This window comes from Rhynchophorus ferrugineus, unplaced genomic scaffold (genome assembly GCF_030347505.1).
Source record: "Rhynchophorus ferrugineus isolate W39M unplaced genomic scaffold, kcgeb_rfMv2 rfM1, whole genome shotgun sequence".
NCBI lineage: Eukaryota > Metazoa > Arthropoda > Insecta > Coleoptera > Curculionidae > Rhynchophorus > Rhynchophorus ferrugineus.
In genome coordinates this window covers 61,077,040-61,097,864 of record NW_027472580.1, presented here as the reverse complement: position 1 = coordinate 61,097,864, position 20,825 = coordinate 61,077,040, and the positions used below count along the sequence as shown (strand labels likewise).

General features: G+C 31.8%; 2 protein-coding genes and 1 long non-coding RNA gene across 6 annotated transcripts in view; 1 reads left to right on the top strand and 2 right to left on the bottom strand.

Moving 5' to 3' along the window:
* The window catches only part of RpL38 (ribosomal protein L38), a 62,347-nt gene that overhangs the window by 4,200 nt on the left and 37,322 nt on the right, over positions 1 to 20,825 (bottom strand). The window lies entirely within an intron of this gene.
* OSCP1 (Organic solute carrier partner 1) lies at positions 164 to 20,448 on the bottom strand. 2 transcript variants are annotated; one of them, XM_076401697.1, is made up of 5 exons: positions 20,242 to 20,448; positions 19,046 to 19,236; positions 9,513 to 9,698; positions 9,179 to 9,452; positions 164 to 1,140 (listed from the first exon to the last, which is right to left on the bottom strand). In XM_076401697.1, exons 1-5 carry the CDS (start codon positions 20,351 to 20,353, stop codon positions 1,118 to 1,120), a joined length of 786 nt encoding a protein of 261 aa, XP_076257812.1. In that variant the 5' UTR covers positions 20,354 to 20,448; the 3' UTR covers positions 164 to 1,117. The 2 variants fall into 2 exon arrangements, with proteins under 2 accessions (XP_076257812.1, XP_076257727.1); XM_076401612.1 differs by having other exon boundaries at positions 164 to 619; positions 20,242 to 20,443.
* Positions 826 to 11,559, top strand: LOC143196563 (uncharacterized). Of its 2 annotated transcripts, XR_013005775.1 has the most exons (5): positions 826 to 944; positions 3,461 to 3,549; positions 5,550 to 5,659; positions 11,204 to 11,330; positions 11,390 to 11,502. It is a non-coding gene; the product is annotated as an uncharacterized LOC143196563 (long non-coding RNA). The 2 variants fall into 2 exon arrangements; XR_013005769.1 differs by lacking the exon at positions 5,550 to 5,659 and having other exon boundaries at positions 11,390 to 11,559.

Genomic DNA, 20,825 nt, shown 5'->3' with positions numbered 1-20,825 from the left:
TTATCATTATTAACGTAATAATTATGTATTTTAAGAAATTAAAACCTTTTATATATTCAGTAGTACCAATATCTCAGAAATATATATCATAGATATGTAAAATTAATGGTTTTAAGGTTCAATAGATTTGCAACGAAAATTTTATAAAATAAGTAGCCAATAATTCAGTAATAAAAGGCACTTTATTGCAGCTTATATGGCATAATTACAAAGAAAATTTGTTTAAACAAGTAATTATTATATACTTACGGTATATAAATATGAACAATTTAATAAATGTATATGATACCAAATGTTGTAGGCACCCGTTATATGTACTTATTATTAAAAGATTGCTATTTTAATTATACAACAGTACACAAGAAAATATCAATATATAATGAGATAAAATATAAAGCAACAAATAACTATACTACATCGGATTGATCAGTCTCGATCAAATTTAAGAGATCATCTTTAAAACTGTTTTGTTCTGAATCGTCTTTAACATTGAGATCAGTAATTAGTGATTGTAATTGGTCGTTGTCATTAATGTTGATGTCGATGCTATCGAATTTATCCTCAGCATTGTTGTTTAACTTCGAGTCTCCCAAAGAAAACCGCAATATATTTGAATTTCCTGTAAAATAAACAGTATTATGTCATCATATTTTATAATTATTACAAACGTTGAGAATAACATTTAACTTTCTACTTAATTTTAGCTTTATTTCTTTTAATTAATTAAGGCGTTTCATATCTAAAGTTAATAATATAGGTTTAAAACTATTTTTATAACAAATTCTATAAATAATAAACTACAAATATAATAATTAGTTAGTTTACAAGTTTTGTTTCAACTGCCTTTTTAATTTTAGTGGTAGTGTATAGTTGACGGATTAATACTATTACTCTGGCACTCTTATCAATAAGGACAGGTCGATGTTGTTGTAAAGTAAGATGAAGTAAGTTGTGTGTTAATGAATCGATTCGAATTGTCTAATTTTCAATGACACAGGCATAATTCCGGCTAAATTTGAGAAATATGATCAGTTATATTGGCCCTAAGAAGCCAATTGTTGCTTATTGGTTTCAGAAAATCCTTCAAAAAAGTCTGGTAGAGTCAAGTCGCACGATATTACTGGTCAGTGCACACCCTCCCTGCAAAAGATAACCATACTGTCAAATTAACCATGCATATGGTCTATTTTGGTGTTTGCATGATAATATCGTTCAGTATGGCTTAAATAATATCGATTATCATAATTTTCCAATGCGCGCCCGTTGATGGGATGAAAAAGTACAATAAGTAGATGATGCCACCATTACCCCTCATGAACGTCATCGTTCCATGTGCTATTATGTGCGTCTTAAGGTCCTTGTTGAGGGCCTGACATATATTTACTTTCACCATAACTTTTTAAGGTAATTTTGTATCAGTTTTTTTACGTCTTAATTTATAGATTAATTTATTATTATAGCTCGTCCAATAAAACGTCAGCTTGGTGCTGCCACATCAAGGCAGAATTTTGTTTTAGAACGTCTGTCGGTTTATAACCTCTAATTATATTCACTAATGCTTGAAAGAATTTTGCAAACATTTGGCAACATAACCCACCAGTACAAACCCGAATCGAATCATTTTTAACTAGGGTAAAATAAAAAGAAATGATCCTCTCCGGATTGAAAACGAATTTTACATTTTTATAAACTGCATTTAATAGTATATTCGACGTCACCAATGATGTATATGGGCTATTTTATTGCACGGACTATGAGTATTTCCCAAATTAACGCCAATTTAGATAAATATTTTTTATGAGTTCATGCATGTAGTTTGGTTCTCTTCAATCTTATGGTTTCCTGTGCGCTGTCCAGCGGTTGTAGTGCTTATAAGTTGTTATGATTTAGTAACCTTTTTCCATGTTTTAAAGTAAAATCATGGATAACTTCGTGGATGCATTTGATCTCAATGTCATCGTGCATGACTTCGCCGGTTGCGTGGAGATAGGCATTGAAAATTAATCGAATAACTTTGTCTTGACAACGTTGATTTATTTGTCCGTTTGATATCTTAGAGCAACTCCATATTTGCACCCTTTAAGTCCAAATTGGCTTTATTATTGATTGGTCTTTGACTTTAAGCCAAGTTGTGAGTATATTCCGATTAAATAATACAGTTGATTTTCAGTCGGATCTGCTCAATTTTTTTGTCTAATGTGATATTTCCATCTTAATATGCCATCGATATGGATTCCAAAGTATTTAGCTGATTCTGCTTCAAGAGTTGGCCATCGCTGAAGTGATAAAAATAAGTTTCTGTCACTCTATTCTAGCTTGTAGTACTCCATTTGCGGATTTGGTTAATTGCCATTTGTAGTATTTTTTGTAGCCCTAGGGAAAGTATTTTGTCATAATTACTATGTTATCAGCAAGTGTTAGAGATATTATTTCATTTGTTATGTGATATACGTTTGGATGTAAAAAATGCTCCTTCATGTGAAATTTTCTTCCGAAAACATACGACTACAGAAATTGACAACAGTCCGAAGCAACAACTTGCTCATTTTATGCATCTACATTTCGAAAGGCCTATCATCACATAAAATGAAAATCGAAAGCTTGTGAAAAAAGACAATAAAGCCTAATCTTACTAACAGACTTACTAATTCGGGCAAGTTTAGACTAATAAAGTAAGTCCAGATAAGTTTAAACGTAAGACTCAAAAGTATAGAGGGTTTTGAGCAATAAACCGGAAATATAATTGAACAAATTTAGACAGCTACGAAAGAAGCTACCCCAATATCAAGAGAAATCATAATATGAGATTAATTAGACCCTCCAAATTAGGGGGATTAATAAAAGAAAGACGAAAAGTAAGAAGAGTATCGAAGAGAAACAGAAATAGTGTGGCGAAAACAATGTTTAATAGAATAAGCAATCAGACAAATTAAAAGATTAAAGAATATAAATAGAACTGCAAGCTTTTGACCAAGTATGGTATTTGGGACTAATCTGTAGAGATGAGCAAATTGCTCCCTCGGAACTATTATCAAATGCTGAAGTCATATCTTTTTGAAAGAAAATTTAGAGTATCGCATAAGGGGCATTCTCAATATTTAAACCTATTCCGGTCAGAATTCGCCAGGGACTGCGTCTTGGGACCACCCATGAGTCTGTACTACACTGCTGTTATCCCAACAACAAAAGAAATAGTACTTGAATATAGCCGACGACAAAGTTATTATGGAAATATCTGCTTAAGGCTGTGGAAAAGGCACAAGTGTCAGCAAAATAGTTTGAAATCACTCCATGTTTCTTTTGCATTGCGGCTAAATGATAAAAACTAATTAATCCTTTGACAGGATATAACACAACAGTAGTAATAAATTAATTTGTAAATTAAGATTGTATTAAGCATATCTAATATAAGATGTAATTAATGAAAAAATATAGATCAGCCCCAAATATTATATTCCAGATCAAACTCCTATGAGAGGTCCAGATCTTTTCTTCGAACGCCTTTTTGGATCAACGAGTGCTGAGTCCGAAATCCAAATTGGAAATCTGGTATGTTTATAAATGGTTTAACAATTTTTAATAGTAGTTTCTCAAATAACTTAGGCGAAATTGTAATATCCAGCTTATCAAATAACAGTAGTACACCGGCTTATTCGATTTTTAACGTTTAATTATTTGTGCAAACTTAAAAAATTGCCAGGATATGCTTCAGTCTTAAACACATATTAAATATGTATGTCAACATGATTATTGATTTTCGTGGAGGTTCGTTTTTGGTTCTGTAGCATACTCTATTAATTTACTTTATGCTCTGATTTCTATTTTGTTGCTGGGGTAATTTCTTTTGCAGCTGACCGAATCTGTTCTGCTAGATTTCGCGTTTGTTGCCCAAAATCGTCTATTATTTTGGGTCTTATGATTAAGCTGATTTGATCCTCCATTATTATATGAACGTGTTCCCAATAGTTCTGCACAGTAAGCTGTTCCGCCTTAAGTACATTCGCACATCATAACCCCCTAATGTGATTGGTAGTCAGATATATATGTAGCTCAAGAACACGTTGGTTTCGCCTATACTCATTATATGTGATAATTCTTCGATATCTGTGACAACAATACACAACAAGTTAAACAGACATCGTTAAAACATAACCGCCACAAGCTGCCAACATCTATTCTCATTTATTGAAAAATTCTATATGTCAAAAAACTTATTAGTATTATCCATTAATTCGCTCAATAGATATGACAGCTATTTTTAGCACCCACTAAATCTGAGTTTATTGACATTGGTTAGAAGCACGTCTTGAATATTTAACAGAATAGCCATAAAAAACGTAATATTGAATCTGTATAAAGGAAATAATTTACTTGCTTAATGCGATTTACTTTTTATAAATAAATTTACTGAATATACTTTGTATTGTCTTTAATAAACAGCATTGTTATTACTGGCCACTTTTCAATAATGATTATTTCAATATAATATCATAGATAATGACATCCCATCATACCTTTGTCCAATGGCGATACAACTACGTCACATCCAATTATCTTTCTGGTTTAATTCCTGCGAGAGTTAAGACGATACTGTAGATGCAATACTAGTAATACGTTGCAATCTTAGTTAATGATACATAGCAAAGGATCTGTATGTTCATACTATTCGTAGTACTTTGCGGGCGTTTTTACTATTTATATTTGGTTTATCTCTTTTACGTGATGACATAGCCTTCAAAGTATATTCTATTCAAGTCGATGTAATTCTAAACTGCTATCTATAACATTCTGATGTCTAAACTCCTTATTTTTAAATAAGCCGGATAAAATTTCAAATAAAGACGTAATCACTAAAATAATTTTTATATGTTCCCAAAAATCTTGTTCGCAAACTGCCATCAGTTCATATAAACATTAGGCAGAAATGCCGCTTTTTTATCGCAAAATATTTATTAAATAGTATCTAAATAAATCCAATAAAGATTTCCAAGTTTTACGTAGTGACCAATAGCTGAGCATACGGCGATGCTAAGTCGTCATGCTGATTACTCCGTTGATTATTGAATTAGACACAAAAACAGGTTTGAAGTGCATTTATATTTATATCATTTGTTATTTAAATATTAATATAAAAAGTCAGGTTTTTTTTCATCATACATGTGGCGTTCAAAGTATCAAGTCTCTAGTTAATAAAGTCTAAATTCTATTGTAACAAACAAATATAATAATTGATTATTTTTAAAAGGTACGGTATTGGACGATCGGAGTCTTCTCTAATATCCAAATTCTATTCATTAATTAACAATATTTCATAGCGTGCCTTATCGCGCGATCAGAACCTGAAAGATTCTGGTCACTCCAATGGAACCAATTCTTTTTCCAGAGGTGTATGAAGAAACAGTCAAATTAATTACCTTAAACTGAACTAAATGTACCAGAAATAAAGAAAATCTGTTACGAATCTAGTCTAGTATTCAATCAATATAAGCATTTCGATTAATCAATACAATGTTGTACTTGTAAGACAATGTCACTCTTCTATTTTTCAGATCATTTTTGATGATCTGTGTCTTTTTCGGAGCTTACTGCGTCTTCCATGCAAAACGTCGATTTCGCCAGAAGAAATCCATGAGGAATTCGTTCACTCGACAAATATGAGGTAATTTGTTGTAATGATGTAATTTGTGTCTGTGAATATGTTTGTCAACTGTGCACTGACTGTCGCATTTTAAACGAATAACTTCATTTCTAACACTATCTTGGAGATAAACATGTACAATTTACCTTAAACATTGTAATTGAAAGATCTCTAGCTTACACGTGTCAGACTGTAATGGTGTCCAAGTCTCCAATCCCAGATTCCAATTAAAAGGACAAGATAAGCACTCGAAATCGATGAATTTTAGTCTTTATTGTGATATTTTCTCTTTTCCTAAGAGCTCCTAAATGTGACATTTGTATTTGAACGGTTCGGTTTTTGCTCTAATTAGAACCCGACAATATTTTGGTTAGCTAACAGGTTTGGTTATATAGTTATTTCATTAGCAAACATCAGATCGATCAAACGTCTAATTATAAAAACTTCTCGCTTAACTACATGCACTATAATGTGGAAAAGTAGCGGAGAAATGACATTGTCGACATGGCAAACTCCGACTCGGATCTCAAATGAATTTGGCAAATCATATTGCACTCGCACACATCTAATGAAATCATATCAAGATGCCTGAAGTTTAATAATTTTTAAGAGAAGGAATATGTTCAGCTTTCAAGGCTGTCCAACGTGAGGACCAATTAATAGTGTAGAGGAGAGAGCAAGAATCAATAAAATCGCATGTTTTCCACGTGTCATACGTCCCTCCATAAACTGATAGTCTGCTCTTTGAACTATCATTTGTACGATCTTCATCTTCATAGACACCTTCCTGAAATTTGATAAGAGACTGATGCCTCGATAATACTATTACAGCACGATAGTATTTTACACTATTTACTATCTCGTTTTTTTAAAATAGAAACAATTATCGTTTTCTTATGTGCCGACTGTAATCTTTCTGATCACTCAATTTGTGTGACAAGCCTGTGAAGCTGTTGAAACATTGTTCACCAAAGCCCTTGATAATTTATGAAAATCTTACCACCCTTTAATGACTTTATTGTCGTTAACAATTGGTCTATTATTAAATTTCTGGAATGTCAATTACTGGGGACGTAGCTAAACCCTGTGGTTGGGTAATAATTGTAGAGTTGTGACTACTTTTTAATCATGTTACTTTATAAATAATCCATCAGCATTTTTAATGTTGCTGTTGTAGGTTTACTTCGGCCGGTCAATATCCTAAGTGTTTGGTATATTTACATTTTGACGTAGCAACTTCCAAATCGGCAGTACATTAACAGGTCAATTGAGAACTCGCCGGATTACCATAGTAAAACATATTTTGTTGGCAAAATTAGTATTTTATATTCAACATAATTCCCTTCAAGGGTGATACACTGATTATAGCGACCCTCCAACGATACCATTTTTATAGTACAATTTGTCTTTTGCTTCAAAATAGGCCTCAGTTTTGGCGATCACCTCTTCATTCGACGAAAATTTCTTCCCAGCGAGCATTCTTTTGAGATCTGAGAACAGAAAATATTCGCTGGGAGCCAGATCTGGAGAATACGGTGGATGAGGAAAAAATTCGAAGCCCAATACATGGATTTTTGCCATCGTTTTCACTGACTTGTCACACGATGTATTGTCTTGGTAAAGCAGCACTTTTTTTTTTCAAATGCGGCCGTTTTTCGGCGATTTCGTCCCCCAAACGGTCCAATAACGCTATGTAATAGTCGCTGTTGATGGCCCTTCTTTTTTCAAGGTAGTCAATGAAAATTATTCCATGCGCATCCCAAAATACAGACTCCATAACCTTGCCAGCCGACTGTTGCTTTTTCCCACGCATTTGAGTGCGTTTATCCTGTGGAGTTCACTCGGATGACTGTCGATTAGACTTCAGACTGAAATTATGGAGCCATGTTTCATCCATTGTCACATATCGACGCAAAAACTCGGGTTTATTATGCTTGATCATCTTCAAACACTGCTCCGAATCATCAACTCGTTGTTGTTTTTGGTCAAAAGTGAGCTCGCGCGGCACCCACTTTGCATAGAGCTTTTTCATACCCAAATATTTCTGAATGATATGATGTACACGTTCAGTTGATATCTTTAGAGTGTCTGCTATTTCAGTCAATTTAAATTTACGGTAATTCAAAATCATTTTGTGGATTTTTTAAATATTTTCATCGGTAACAACCTCTTTTGGGCGACCACTGCGTTCACCCTCTTCGGTGCTCATTTCACCACGTCTAAACTTAGCATACCAATCATTTGGTTGATTTTCCTGGGGCATTGTCCGGAAACTCGGCATCAAGCCAAGTTTTTGCTTCAACTGTATTTTTTCCTTTCAAAAAGCAATATTTTATCAACACGCGAAACTCCTTTTTATCAATTTTTATCACAATAACAAAAGTTATTTCACTCAAAATGCTATAATTCACAAACTGACGGTTAGGGCTAACTAAAAAACATATGGATTTAATCCTAATAGATCCATCTATGTGTCAGGCCGAGGACTTTTCATTTGTCCTGTTATTTCAGTAGGCTTCTCTCTCTAGCTTTAGTTTTTGTTTTTGAACTATCAGTTACAAAATACAGTTATACAAGTAATTACATAACGTAATATTTGATGCTCATACGATAGACGTTTCAAACAAAATGTAATTTTTTTAACAATCCAGAGATGTCTGTAATTAACACACTAAGAAGGTTTTTATAATAAACGTCAAAAGAAAAGCCAATAACCAAATGTCGAACCACAATGTCGTTTCAATGATAAATGTTGATATAAACATCATTTTATTTCTAATATTATGTATCCTTATGCTATAATTAATATAATTTCAAGTAAACGCTTTTTTCAAAAACGCAAATTCAATTCCTCAATTTACTTTTACCACTCCTAAATATACAGAAGTTGTTATAATACCGTCAACACCTCCTGGTTCCTGGTTCAATCTATTAAATATATAGACGGTTTTCCCCTACATTTCCTGTATATTAATTCTATAGGTTAAATATTCTAGGTCCTGCAACTAAGGCTGGAAAAGGGCAAGAATTTTATGATTTTTCTTTACATATCTGGTTCGCAATCTTCGTTGACTATAACAGTGATGTAACAGTTTTTTTTCAGATCAGATCCTCCGTCTTTTTTCTTAAGTCCTATTAGAACTACTTCAACCATCAAACTCTGATACCGTTTTGTCTATTCTAAACAGATATAGAGTAAACTCCTTAATCAAATAGAGAATGGTGTCTAACATATCGAAAGCTCTCAAAATTATTGCTTGTTTCGATAGTTATAAAAAAGTCATAAAGTGTTTTTATATCACATTCCGTTACATATTTAAATACGACTGTTCCAAGCTGACAAAGTACATAACTTCTCTCTACCCAAATTATATATATGCAAGAATATATCTCATCCAAGTATCATCCATAATATCAGACGTTGTGAATCTTTAACCACATAAATATTAGCGAATAGGTGTATTTAATTATTTAATGTAATTTACATAAATTAGAGATAGTAAATTGAAATACTTTTATAACATGTATATTATAACCTACCTTCAGCACTACCCGTGCTTAGTTTTCTTTCACCCAACATTTCGTCTACAAAACATTTCAGTTCATTCACATTTTCCATTTCCAGCGACGATTTTCCTGAGGAACCATTCTGTTTATTCTCTAGTATTCTACCATTTTGTGTCACCTGATATATATTTTCTCCTATATTTTGCAACATTTTCTCCGCAATAGGATTTAAATTGTTAACTACAAAATGTCCGTCGTTATCTTGTAAACCCATCCTTAGTAAGAGAGAGACTCGAACGTTGAAAGGCTGATAAAAATATATGTGTTTTATTATGATATCATCGTTATCATGTTTAATTTGGACTACCTTACACCAAGACATTAAATCATCATGAATACCACTTTTTTCTTCATTGGTCAAGATCTTGTTAAAATTTTCTAGCATGTTTTGTACTCGGTGTAGCTGAAGCTGCGTACCTTCACTTGCAACAAACGTTTCGATTTCATATAGATGACGCTGAGTAATTTCGATTACCTCGCTGTACATTGTTATCTATGAAAAAATATAATTATTTTCCTAGTGGACTGTATTTTAAATTATTAGGTTCTTGCATGTTTTCTGATCTTTTTTTGTTAGTTTAAAAATGCATTATTGAAATTTGCATATTGCAGGCATATTGATACCGTATCGAAAGAAAGATCCAACTTCTTACTTTTTCAGCATTTAGAATCATTGCCAAGTCATGCTGCATTGATCTAAACGTATGGTAATTACAAGGCGCTATGTCTGATGAGGACTTCTCAATCGAGATGCAATATCCATCAAAAACAGTGTATCGGTTCTTCTGTTATATTTAAGAAAATTGTTTAATTTTAAATTATTACAAAAATTATAATGTTTTATCTTTTATATAGTTTATATTTAACTGTTTTTGAAATATTTCTGACAACAGATATGACATAATTTATGAATAGTTATGATTTGACACAATATAAAATATGGCATTGTATCGAATGTCTGTCAGTGAAGCTAGGTTAAGATAAAAAAGGTACCGAGCAAATAGAAAAGTTGTCAAGTGTTCCGAATAATGGGGCTTCAGGTACTGCGACTAGGCAAAGCGTGTTAAAAGTTAGATCTAGTAAAGGACCCCTTATGGTGGCTATACGTCAAGAACGCTCGAGATCGTGGAATGTTCAAACATTCCTTAAGAGTCAGTAACGCACGTCACCATCGGCGTGAGAAGTTCCTAGCTGGAAGAGTTTTTCTCTCCCCGAAATTCCGTACGATTCAAGATGTAGAAAAGGGTTTCTTGAACCAACCTTCCAGCTACCACCAAGAACCCGAGAGATGAGCTTCGACGATAAAACGCGGTACATCGAGAATGAGAAAGATTTGAAGAATATAGTGAACACAGAATTAGCGATAATAACAAAATTAAGAGAATGAAAAAGTTGCAGAATCAAGACCAGAAACAGTAAAATTTCAGTAAGTTTTAAGAGTAAGAACAGAAAATCCGAATTAACAAAAGAATTACAAAATTAGTAAAGAACATGAATTAACAAATAGTCAATAGAGTCAAGATTTAATCAGAATTAAGAAAGAAGAAAAAGTATCAAGAATGGAAGTCAAGAATCAAGAAAAACTTAATTCTTATATGTCGAGTGCATTAATCATCTGTTGGATAGGATGACCGAATAAGTATTATTCAAAACCAGACATGCAATTTAGTAAATCATTTCCATCCAATTAATAATTCTTTTCACCATTACATGCCAATTTTACTATCTTTCAAATTATATAATTTTTATATTATTCATTTAAATAAACAAACTCGTCTTTGTGCATTAATTTACGTAAAAAAAAAGAGAAACTAAATTGTATTTTATTTGCAACATTGTTTTCTCTCCTTTACAACTTTTGCAGTCTGTTGGCGAGCATTGTTATACAAGCGGATGAATGTTACTTATGATTACTGGGCTCTCTTGCAATAATATGTCATTCAATTTGTTCAACTGACATCGGTAGATATTTGCAGTAACAGTTTCATTCAATTTTAGCCTGATTTTTCCACTGTATGGGCAACAGGACTTGACCCCCTGAATATTCCAATTCGATGGCGATATGTATGGTTCCCTTCGACTAACTTTCTCGACTCGACTCAGTTTTGCGCTTGGGATTTCCGTGGTGAGTTCCACTTTTCATCATCAGTCACAATATGTCATAGAAAGATTTTCTTTGTCTAGCAAGCAACGAATCATTTTGGTTCTTCAGGCCGTTCTTTGTCGTTGATACCAAAATCACCATATAGGAAGAGCACCACTGTAAGTTTCTAAAAGTATTTGATATGCTTCTGCAGTAGATTTATTTAAATAAAAAAGGAAGTAATGATCGTCAAAAATGCATATTTGAGCGATCCATGATTAGCATCTCTATAGACTGAATAACTCAATAATACTAAATGAAAAACTTTCTCTTAATACGAGTAGATATGTCAAAACCATCGAATTTTACAATTAGGGTAAGCTGTTTAAGGGTTCATTGATATTTCGCTTTTTCACCATTAGATATCCCTGATCAAAATACTTGCAAGGACCTAATATAAATATAATTACATAAATTATAATTTATTTACTCATCAATAAAAAAACATTTTTATTATAGAAAAGAAGAACAAAGTGACTCCATTTGACAATAATAATGTTCTGCTACAATCACATTGGACCTTGAATAAATTCTCGAACTAATTTTTATTTACTAATAATAACTTTAACTGCATACCAAACACAATAACATTTTAACAAACAATAAACCAATATAGTGTTTGCATTGTTACGAAAACCAAACATTTAATGATAGTTAACTCAAGAATGGCTTGCGAAAAGGCGTTATCGCACGATATGCGAAATTTCATTGTTCTATTTCCCCTCAATGAAAAGAAAAAACGATTTACACAAACCGTAATTATTCTGAAAATTGAAGATTACAGAAAAGATAGGAATGTTTTTTTTTGTTTTATTTAAAGCTGTAAAATAGTAGCAGATGAACCCTACTTGAAGATATTTGTTCAACAACAATATAAAGGAGATATGGGTGTTAAAAAGTGAGTTAACGTAAGTACGGGAAGCTCAAGCTTCCGAGCAAGCAAAAAAAAAGATTTATTTATACAAAGCAGATCAAGAGGAAACCGATTTTTATGTGGAAAAGAGCGCAAAATCTGAGTAGGATATTGATGAAATTCAGTGCTGTTTGGTATTTGAACCGTGGTGATTGTTTTGCATTTATATTTTATATTGACTTTCTAGTAGCTCAAATTATATGGTTTCAAATTATATCATATACAACTGGCTCATACTAACAAACTTGAAAATTCACTGTCAATCATTTCCATAAACAATATATTTTATGTCATGTTAATTATATGGAATTTCGTGAAAGTAGTTATAAATAGTACTAAAGTTCTAAAGGACATAAATCATAAAGCATAAAGTATTTATTAGCATAAAATAAATGTTGAAATACTGCTTCCCAGCGTTTATTTTCGGAAACAAATTATTAGTTTGGACGATTTAAAGATAATAATTAATATACAACATTATATAATTATTTTTTGTATTATATAAAATATAACAAGAACTTATCCAAGATCGAAGAAAATTAGAAAAAGTAAGGAATTCATAGACTTCCTTCTAAAGTCAATGTAATCGCTTATAATTTATTAATGTAGTTTTCCTAAAACTATTTTTATAATCAAGGTCAAATATTGATTATTTAAAAATAAATAATGTTTTTGTACACTAGAAGTTGGAAATATAGAAATATCAATAAATAATTGTATATAATTACAAAGGAATTCGTGAAACTAAATTAACGTAAATGATATAATAAAAAATGTGTTTAAATTAATACTACGGTGAAGAAATATCACGAGATTATAATATTTACGAGTTTAAACTGAATAAAATAAGAACATAAACTAAGAACATTTCTCTGTGAATAAGAATATATTAAGTGTTAACACATCTCTCAATAAGTGACTATTATGTGCCAAATTGTATAATAATGCCAAATATATTGAGTGCCAAAATGTCACGACCGAAATTAAAAGCTACTATGGCTTTAGTAATACAACTGTTATTATTTTCAAAGCAGTGGATAAAAAGAATTTCATGTGTTGATTAAAATTTTCTTTTTGATGGGAAAATATTGTTGAAACAAAGCGATGACTTAATAAACATTATTCGGTATATAAATGTTAAATGGTTTTCGGTGGTAAATGTTCAGTATGACGCTTCAGGTTGCCCAAATTTGACATTTGTTTCAGAAAACATAGAAAATAAGCCCATAAAATCGTTTTGGGAAATCGTACTGCTTGATAACAGAGGGATCGACTGACTGAAGAAAGCGTCTTCAAATGCATAAGAAAAAAGTATTTGTTCACCAAGAGAATACATGATGTGAAACATGGATGAAATCAATAGTCAAGTTAAACTATTTTGAAAGCAAAAATAAATCGTTACAAAACCCTACAAAAAAGGTCTAAGAATGCTAAAAGAGTGCTGGACTGAAAGTATGACTTGTGTTGATAAATAAAGGTGAGTTTTAGCCAAAAGTGATTGTTCTATTATTAGTCAGGCTCGGGACTTATTAAGTGATGCGTTAACGTTAAAATATTTTTAATTTACTTGCTTTAATAGATTGTGAATTAATTTTGAGGGATCAGGAATAGACGGTGTAACTTATTTTGCATCTCAAAGGATATTGGATCGCACAAGCTCTGATACTGGATTCTTTTCTTTTATTGTATTTAAATTATCTCAATTTCCCGGCAATCAAAATAGTATTTACAGGAACAAATAAGCGAATTTTAAGGGATACTTTTTCAAAACAACAAAATAAATAGAACGTGGATTTCTTCAAATTAAGAAAGCAATAACCTATAATGAAGCCGACTCTTATGAATAAAGAAACATAAAACTTACATTACGATTACGATATCAATGTGAATAAGCTATATATCACAGCTTGTCTTTTGTGGAGATTTACAAGTTGAATTCTTTGAACAGCAAAGAAAGTATATCATATCGATTGACTCATATAGGGGTGTAAGGAGGGTATAGATGCAAGGAATTACAAGCCATCAAAACGGCACATATATAGAGCTTATAATTCTGATACCATTAACAAACAACGTCACAGTGGACTCAAATGCAATTTATGTTAAATATGATATGAACTTATGGAATAATTATTGAGTATAACATCTTTAAGCGTTTAAAGGAATTTGATATGACACAAAAACAAACCAATTTGGGTATCATGAATTGAGAGTAATTGGTTCGATTATCGGGCAGAACACTTATGGCTCAAAGTTCATGGACTAGATTGTAGGACCAGCTTAGTGTGTTACACTAGATAAAACTGTATAAAAACATTCTCAGACCCTAAAGTACCTAATAAATTCCTGTTAAAAGGGTTAAAATCAATCATATATAGAAAAAAATTAATACCTGCACATCAGTTTGGTTTTACGAGCAAACATTCAACACATTAACCAGGTACAGAGAATCATAGACATTATTGAAAAAGCTTACTAACATTTGTCTTTTTTAGTTTTCGCTCATCTATTCTTGAACATAGCGCAAGCCTTTGATAAAGTCTGACATAGAGAACTCGTACATAAACTCCCAAATATGTTGCCGAAGTAATTCGTTGAACTTTTTCGTTGAATCCTATATCTAAGCCAGGATGCTTAGAGTTGAAAGAGTAGAATGTACCGCAAGGCATTGTATTGGTTCTTATTATTTACCTACTCTGTACGTGTGATATACAACAAATAGAAAATATTACTATAAATATATTTGCTGATGATACTGTCATACTTGCTATTGTAGACAACAACCAAGAAGTAACCCGAAACTGCACCACGCAAGTAATAAAATAAATAAGGGGAGCCAGATATGAAGAATAAAAATCAACGAAATTAACTCAGTACATATTGATTTCACTTACAACAAAACTGTTTAAATATAAAAGAACTCCAATTAAAATATAAAAAATATATTGGTTATTTAGTAGATCTAAATTATCCGTAACAGGTCAATTGAACAGTCCCCGAACGTTTTTTAGTTAGCCCTAACCCTAGATGCGTGTATAAATTTGGCAGCTGTCGAATCATTAGTTTGTGAATTATGTCATTTTGAGTGAAGCAACTTTTTTTATTGTGAAAAAAATCGATAAAAAGCAATTTCGCGTGTTGATAAAATATTGCTTTTTGAAGGGTAAAAGTACAGTTGAAGCAAAAACTTGGCTTGATGCCGAGTTTCCGGATATTGCCCCAGGAAAATCAACCATCAAGGATTGGTATGCTAAGTTTAGACGTGGTGAAATGAGACCCGAAGACTTACCGAAGAAAAAATTTAAAAAATGCACAAAATGATTTTTAATGTTCATATATTGCAATTGAATGAAATAGCAGACACTCTAAAGAAATCAACTGAACGTGTACATCATATCATTCACGAATATTTGGGAATGGGAAAGCTTTGTGTAAAGTGGGTGCCGCGCGAGCTCATTTTTGATCAAAAACAACGACGAGCTGATGATTCGGAGCAGTGTTTGAAGATTATCAAGCGTAAAAAACCCGAGTTTTTGCGTCGATATGTGACAATGGATGAAACATAGCTCCATCATTTCACTCCGAAGTCCAATCGAGAGTCATCCGAGTGGACTGCACACGATGAACCCGTTCCAAAGCGTGGGAAAACGCAACAGTCGGCAAGGCGCGCATGGAATACTTTTCATTAACTACCTTGAAAAAAGAAAAACCATCAACAGCGAATATTACATATCGTTATTGGACAGTTTCAAGGACGAAATCGCCTAAAAACGGCCGCATTTGAAGAAAAAGAAAGTGCTGCTTCACCAAGAAAATACACCGTGTCACAAGTCAGTGAAAACGATGGCAAAAATCCATGAATTGGGCTTCGAATTGCTTCCTCATCCACCGTATTCTCAAGATCTGGCCCCCAGCGACTATTTCCTGTTCTCAGATCTCAAAAGAATGCTCGCTGGGAAGACATTTTCGTCGAATGATGAGATGATCGCCGAAACTGAGGCCTATTTTGAAGCAAAGGACAAATCGTACTACAAAAATCGAAAAGTTGGAGGGTCGCTATAACCAGTGTATCACCCTTGAAAGGAATAATGTTGAAAAAAAAACTAATTTTGCCAAAAAATGTGTTTTACTATGGTAGGTCGGGGACTTTTCAATTACATAATAAGTTACATAATAAGTTAGAGCAGCATACAAGCAGCTGCTATACAGGCACATACTATCAGATACTAAAACCTGTATGGACCTACGGAATTCAGTATGGGTATGTTTTGTCAGCATTAATATCAACATAGTACAAGTATTTCAGAATAAAGTGCTGAGAAGTATTGTGAATACACCCAGATACTACGGGAATACTTACTTACATCGAGACTTTCGGATTCCAACTGTTAGCGAGTAAATTAAGAGATTCGCAACAAGGCATGAGAATATAAATACCGAAGTGCTTCAAATCTTGGACAACACTGAACTAAGTCGCAGATAACCAAACCGTAAGTGGAAGTGCACTAAATGACAAAATGGTCTTCCCAGATGTATCTAGTTTTAAGTTATTGTGGAGATAAATTGCATTAGTCGGCAACGACTAATAATAATATATTATCCCAAGCTTGTGAAATATTATTGGTCATAAAGCTTTGTTGAAAATGTGACTGCATGTGTCTACCAACGTTAATTGAATAAATTAAACGAATGAACGTATTGTTGCAAAAAAGACCCGTAATAAGTAACAACCTTCTTTTTGCATGACATCTTTAGGTCACACATCGTTGCAAGACTTATGTAGGATACACTGCAGTTCGAAAGGAAAGTATTCTGATTCTGATTGCCATCTCTTTAGATCTATGTAGCTTGGCTTGGCTAGCACACAGTTTCGAAATGGTGAAAAGTGCGAAAAGGATCGATGATTCAAGATGATTGATGATTCAACTCAACTGCCAGACCAATATTGCTTTTTCGATACGGTATTGCCATGTTGACAGAAAAATGAGACAAATTTGTAGAAATCTATGAAAAATATTTTGATTAATTATCTAAGTACTATTTTATATATATTGTACCAAGTTTTCTCAATAAATGTGATTTTAAAGTGAAAAAATTATTAGAATACATGCAAGCATCTAATTCAGCTATTACTCAGAGATACTAAAATAAAATTCTACATGTCATTAGTGATGCTTCCTACTACGTTCCTAATGGACGGTTTCCCTACGTGGAATTCAAAAGCTTCCAAGAGATGGTAAAAGTACGATTTAAGGGCACAGTATTTCGAAAATAATAAAGTACACAATTTCTCACAATAAAATTTTGAATTTAAACCTTTGAAACTTGAAGTTCCTATAGATAAATTATATAATTATTAAATATAAATATTTAATTTTTTCTTAATAAAAAATTATGTTGGCCTATAAATTAATTTCAAAGAATTTACAACAGATGGTGTTAGTGTATATTAAATCGCATAGGGTACATTTGTAACTAACTTCATGTTAACACAAACATTTTTTCAGCCTTGAAAATCAGTGGATTTGTACCGAGTAAATCGTATTTGCGCTAAATTTTATTTTTTTACTTTAACTTGAAGACGGCTGAAGGTCGCCGAATGCTGTGTGAAGCTTTCAATATGTGTGTTCTGGACAATCAAAAAAAAAATGTGAAGACGAATGTTTGAAGACATTACTCGATAAAACCATCATTAAAAATCGCTAGACTACAATTGATGTATTTAAACGATCACAGCGTGAAAAAATGACCGGAATACGAGGAAAGACTCAATAATGTTATTCTTTAGCATGACAGCTCCCGACCACATGTTGCAAAATCGGTGAAAACCTAATTGGAAACATTAAAATGGGAAGTGCTACCCCACCTGCCATAGTATTCAGACCTTGCTCTTTCTGATTACTAGTTGAAGGTTGCCGAATGCTGTGTGAAGCTTTCAACAGATGAATAGTGGTTCCAACGTTTTAAAGATGGTGATTTTTGACAACGAAGACAAAGAGCGTTCTGGACAACCAAAAAAATGTGAAGACGAAGATTTAAAACATAGAATATGCAGAATTGTCGAAAGTAACACAGGAAACAATTTCCAATTGCTTTTTGTGTCCGTGTTTTCAACCGCAAAATCGGAAATGCTTTTTGCACCGTATGGTTACTGGTGATGAAAAGTGAATCCATTACGATAATCCAAAGGCGATCCATGCCTCTAAGCTAATGCTCTGTATTTAGTGGGATCAGCTTGAAGTGCAAGATAGCCTCAAAAAGATACATTGTTTTTTCGAGATGGAATCCGTAAAATGTCTGAAAACGGCGAAAAAGTGTAGCGGCGATCGATGGACAATACTTTGAATAAAATTTATTATACCGATTTTTACAATACAGCTTCACTTAAAAAATCCTTTATAACTAATTTATAGACCTAACAGAATTAAAACATTTATAACTGAAAATTAATTCATAATGCTTATAGATAAATTAGTTAATAATCTCTATAATCTCTTACTTTTCCTTAATTAAAAGTTGCAAGCACATATTAGAAAAATAAATCGTGTTCAGTTAAGTTAACCTAGGTCTTTTATAGAAATATATGAATGAAAATGTTTTTAATCTGCCATTTAAACACTATAGTTATCAAATCCCTGAAAATGTATTCACATTATGTATAGATAAATTATATATTTTAATTTTCCTTAATTAAAAATGTTAAAAATATATTAGAAAATTAAATTGTGTCCACCTAAGTAATCTACATCTTTTATAATAATATATGAATGGAAATGTTTTTAACCTGCCATTTGAACACCATAGTAATCAAATCCCATAATTTATTCATGCTGATTGTGTCAAGTTTCATGGACGAAGAATTTGCAATGTTTTCGACGATTTCCCTTACAGCTTCTTGATTATAAATTGTTTGTGGTTTCATTAAGTCTTTAACAAGGCGATTCGATGTTAGGCCGGCGATTAAATCTTCCAAAACTGAAAATTAGTAATATATTTGATAAACTATTGTATTAATATATGATAGTATAAAATATATATGAATTTGATATTATGGCTATGAAGCAAAAATTGTGCTGTTGATATCGATCAATGTTTTATTTTTAAAAACAATGTTATTTTTAGAATAATGTCTGGGAAACGAATTCTTATTATAAGTTACTGGTCTAGTTACAGGTGTGTCATGCATTACCGAAATTCTCTATTGTGTAATCTTTATTTATTGTCAATTGCATTGATTATTTAACTAGCTTACAGATTAGTTAAAGTATCTTAAAGATTTTTTCTTCATATTTCATCTGTCATATTTCGTTCCTCAATTATTAAAATTATTCGGATTTTACAAGAACAATAGGTTTATTGGAAAAATATTTTTCAACCAAGAAAATTATAGCAGTCAATTTACCAGACTATGCAAATGCGTTAATATTTATGTAAAAAACCCTTTGTATTCAAAAAAGTTGACCATTATTAGTATTTTCAAATTCATATATTTTGATAAAATAAAATACCTTTCTATATTCAACTTTTGATTTGATTAAATAGTATTAATAGACAAATAAACAATTTCTCAACCAAACCCTATAAATAATTTCACTACAATCATATAAAGAAATAAAATATCCTCAACTTAAACAAAAATATTAATTTTTTTATTCTCTAAATAAAACGATTTATTAGCGCGATTATATATTTTGTTCATAATTTATCAAAATTTACCTAATTTTTTGCCGAAATTGCAATATGCTATTATTCTAAAATATCATATTACTTCGTTAAAATTTAAATTAAAAACTGCCGAATTGTCAGCTTTACTATAACATTTACAAATATATTTGAATTCATGTAGGTGTTCCATTACTGTAAAATATTTTTAAACCAAAATATTACTTTTATATAAATAAAACGTGCTAGACAATAATTAATATACATTGTGTATAGTGCACGGCAAGCATGGATAGTGCATTTAAATTAAATCATCACCTAAAGTCGACCGGTCTTCTGCAATATTTTGGGCCTGCAGCCTTTGGGCGATAACAAAAATCATTTCTGAACCCAAATTCAATACTAGAAATGGTGTCGAATACATCGACATTTCGAACTAACTTTTTTTATTAATATAAATGAAAAAGCCTATGAAAAATCGTAGGGTATATATGGAGGTAATATTGTGAATGATTAATCGATTGTCCAAGTTTTCCGTCATCTGAGATGTCGCAGTATAGTGAAAAGTCAGAAAATTGCGTCGATGCCAAATTTTCAAGTTTATATATTTTTATGATCATTTAAATAAATATAATATAAATTACAATTAAGCAGATTTTTATTATACAGAATAATTTATTGTTATAATAGATATTATCAAAAATGTATTACTTTTACCCAATGGTTATTACTAGTTGCCTAAGCAATAAAACTTATTTTATAACTCCAAAATTATGTTATTGTAACCATAATATTTTATTAAAGCTGCGTGAATATCTTTGCTTCAATTAAATTAAACTATATACTTTTACCACTTTTATGCTTAAAGTCAGCCGTTTTGATTCTCACATCTTCTAATGTGA

Excerpts from the sequence above, each read along its gene's own strand:
- OSCP1 (XM_076401612.1), bottom strand. The coding sequence starts at position 20,353 with ATGTCGATGTATTCGACACCATTTCTAGTATTGAATTTGGGTTCAGAA. Across the intron at positions 9,699-19,045 it reads CTATGGTGTTCAAATGGCAG|ATAACAATGTACAGCGAGGT; the intron begins GTTAAAAACATT and ends ATTTTTTCATAG. Across the intron at positions 620-9,178 it reads AAGCACGGGTAGTGCTGAAG|GAAATTCAAATATATTGCGG; the intron begins GTAGGTTATAAT and ends TTTATTTTACAG.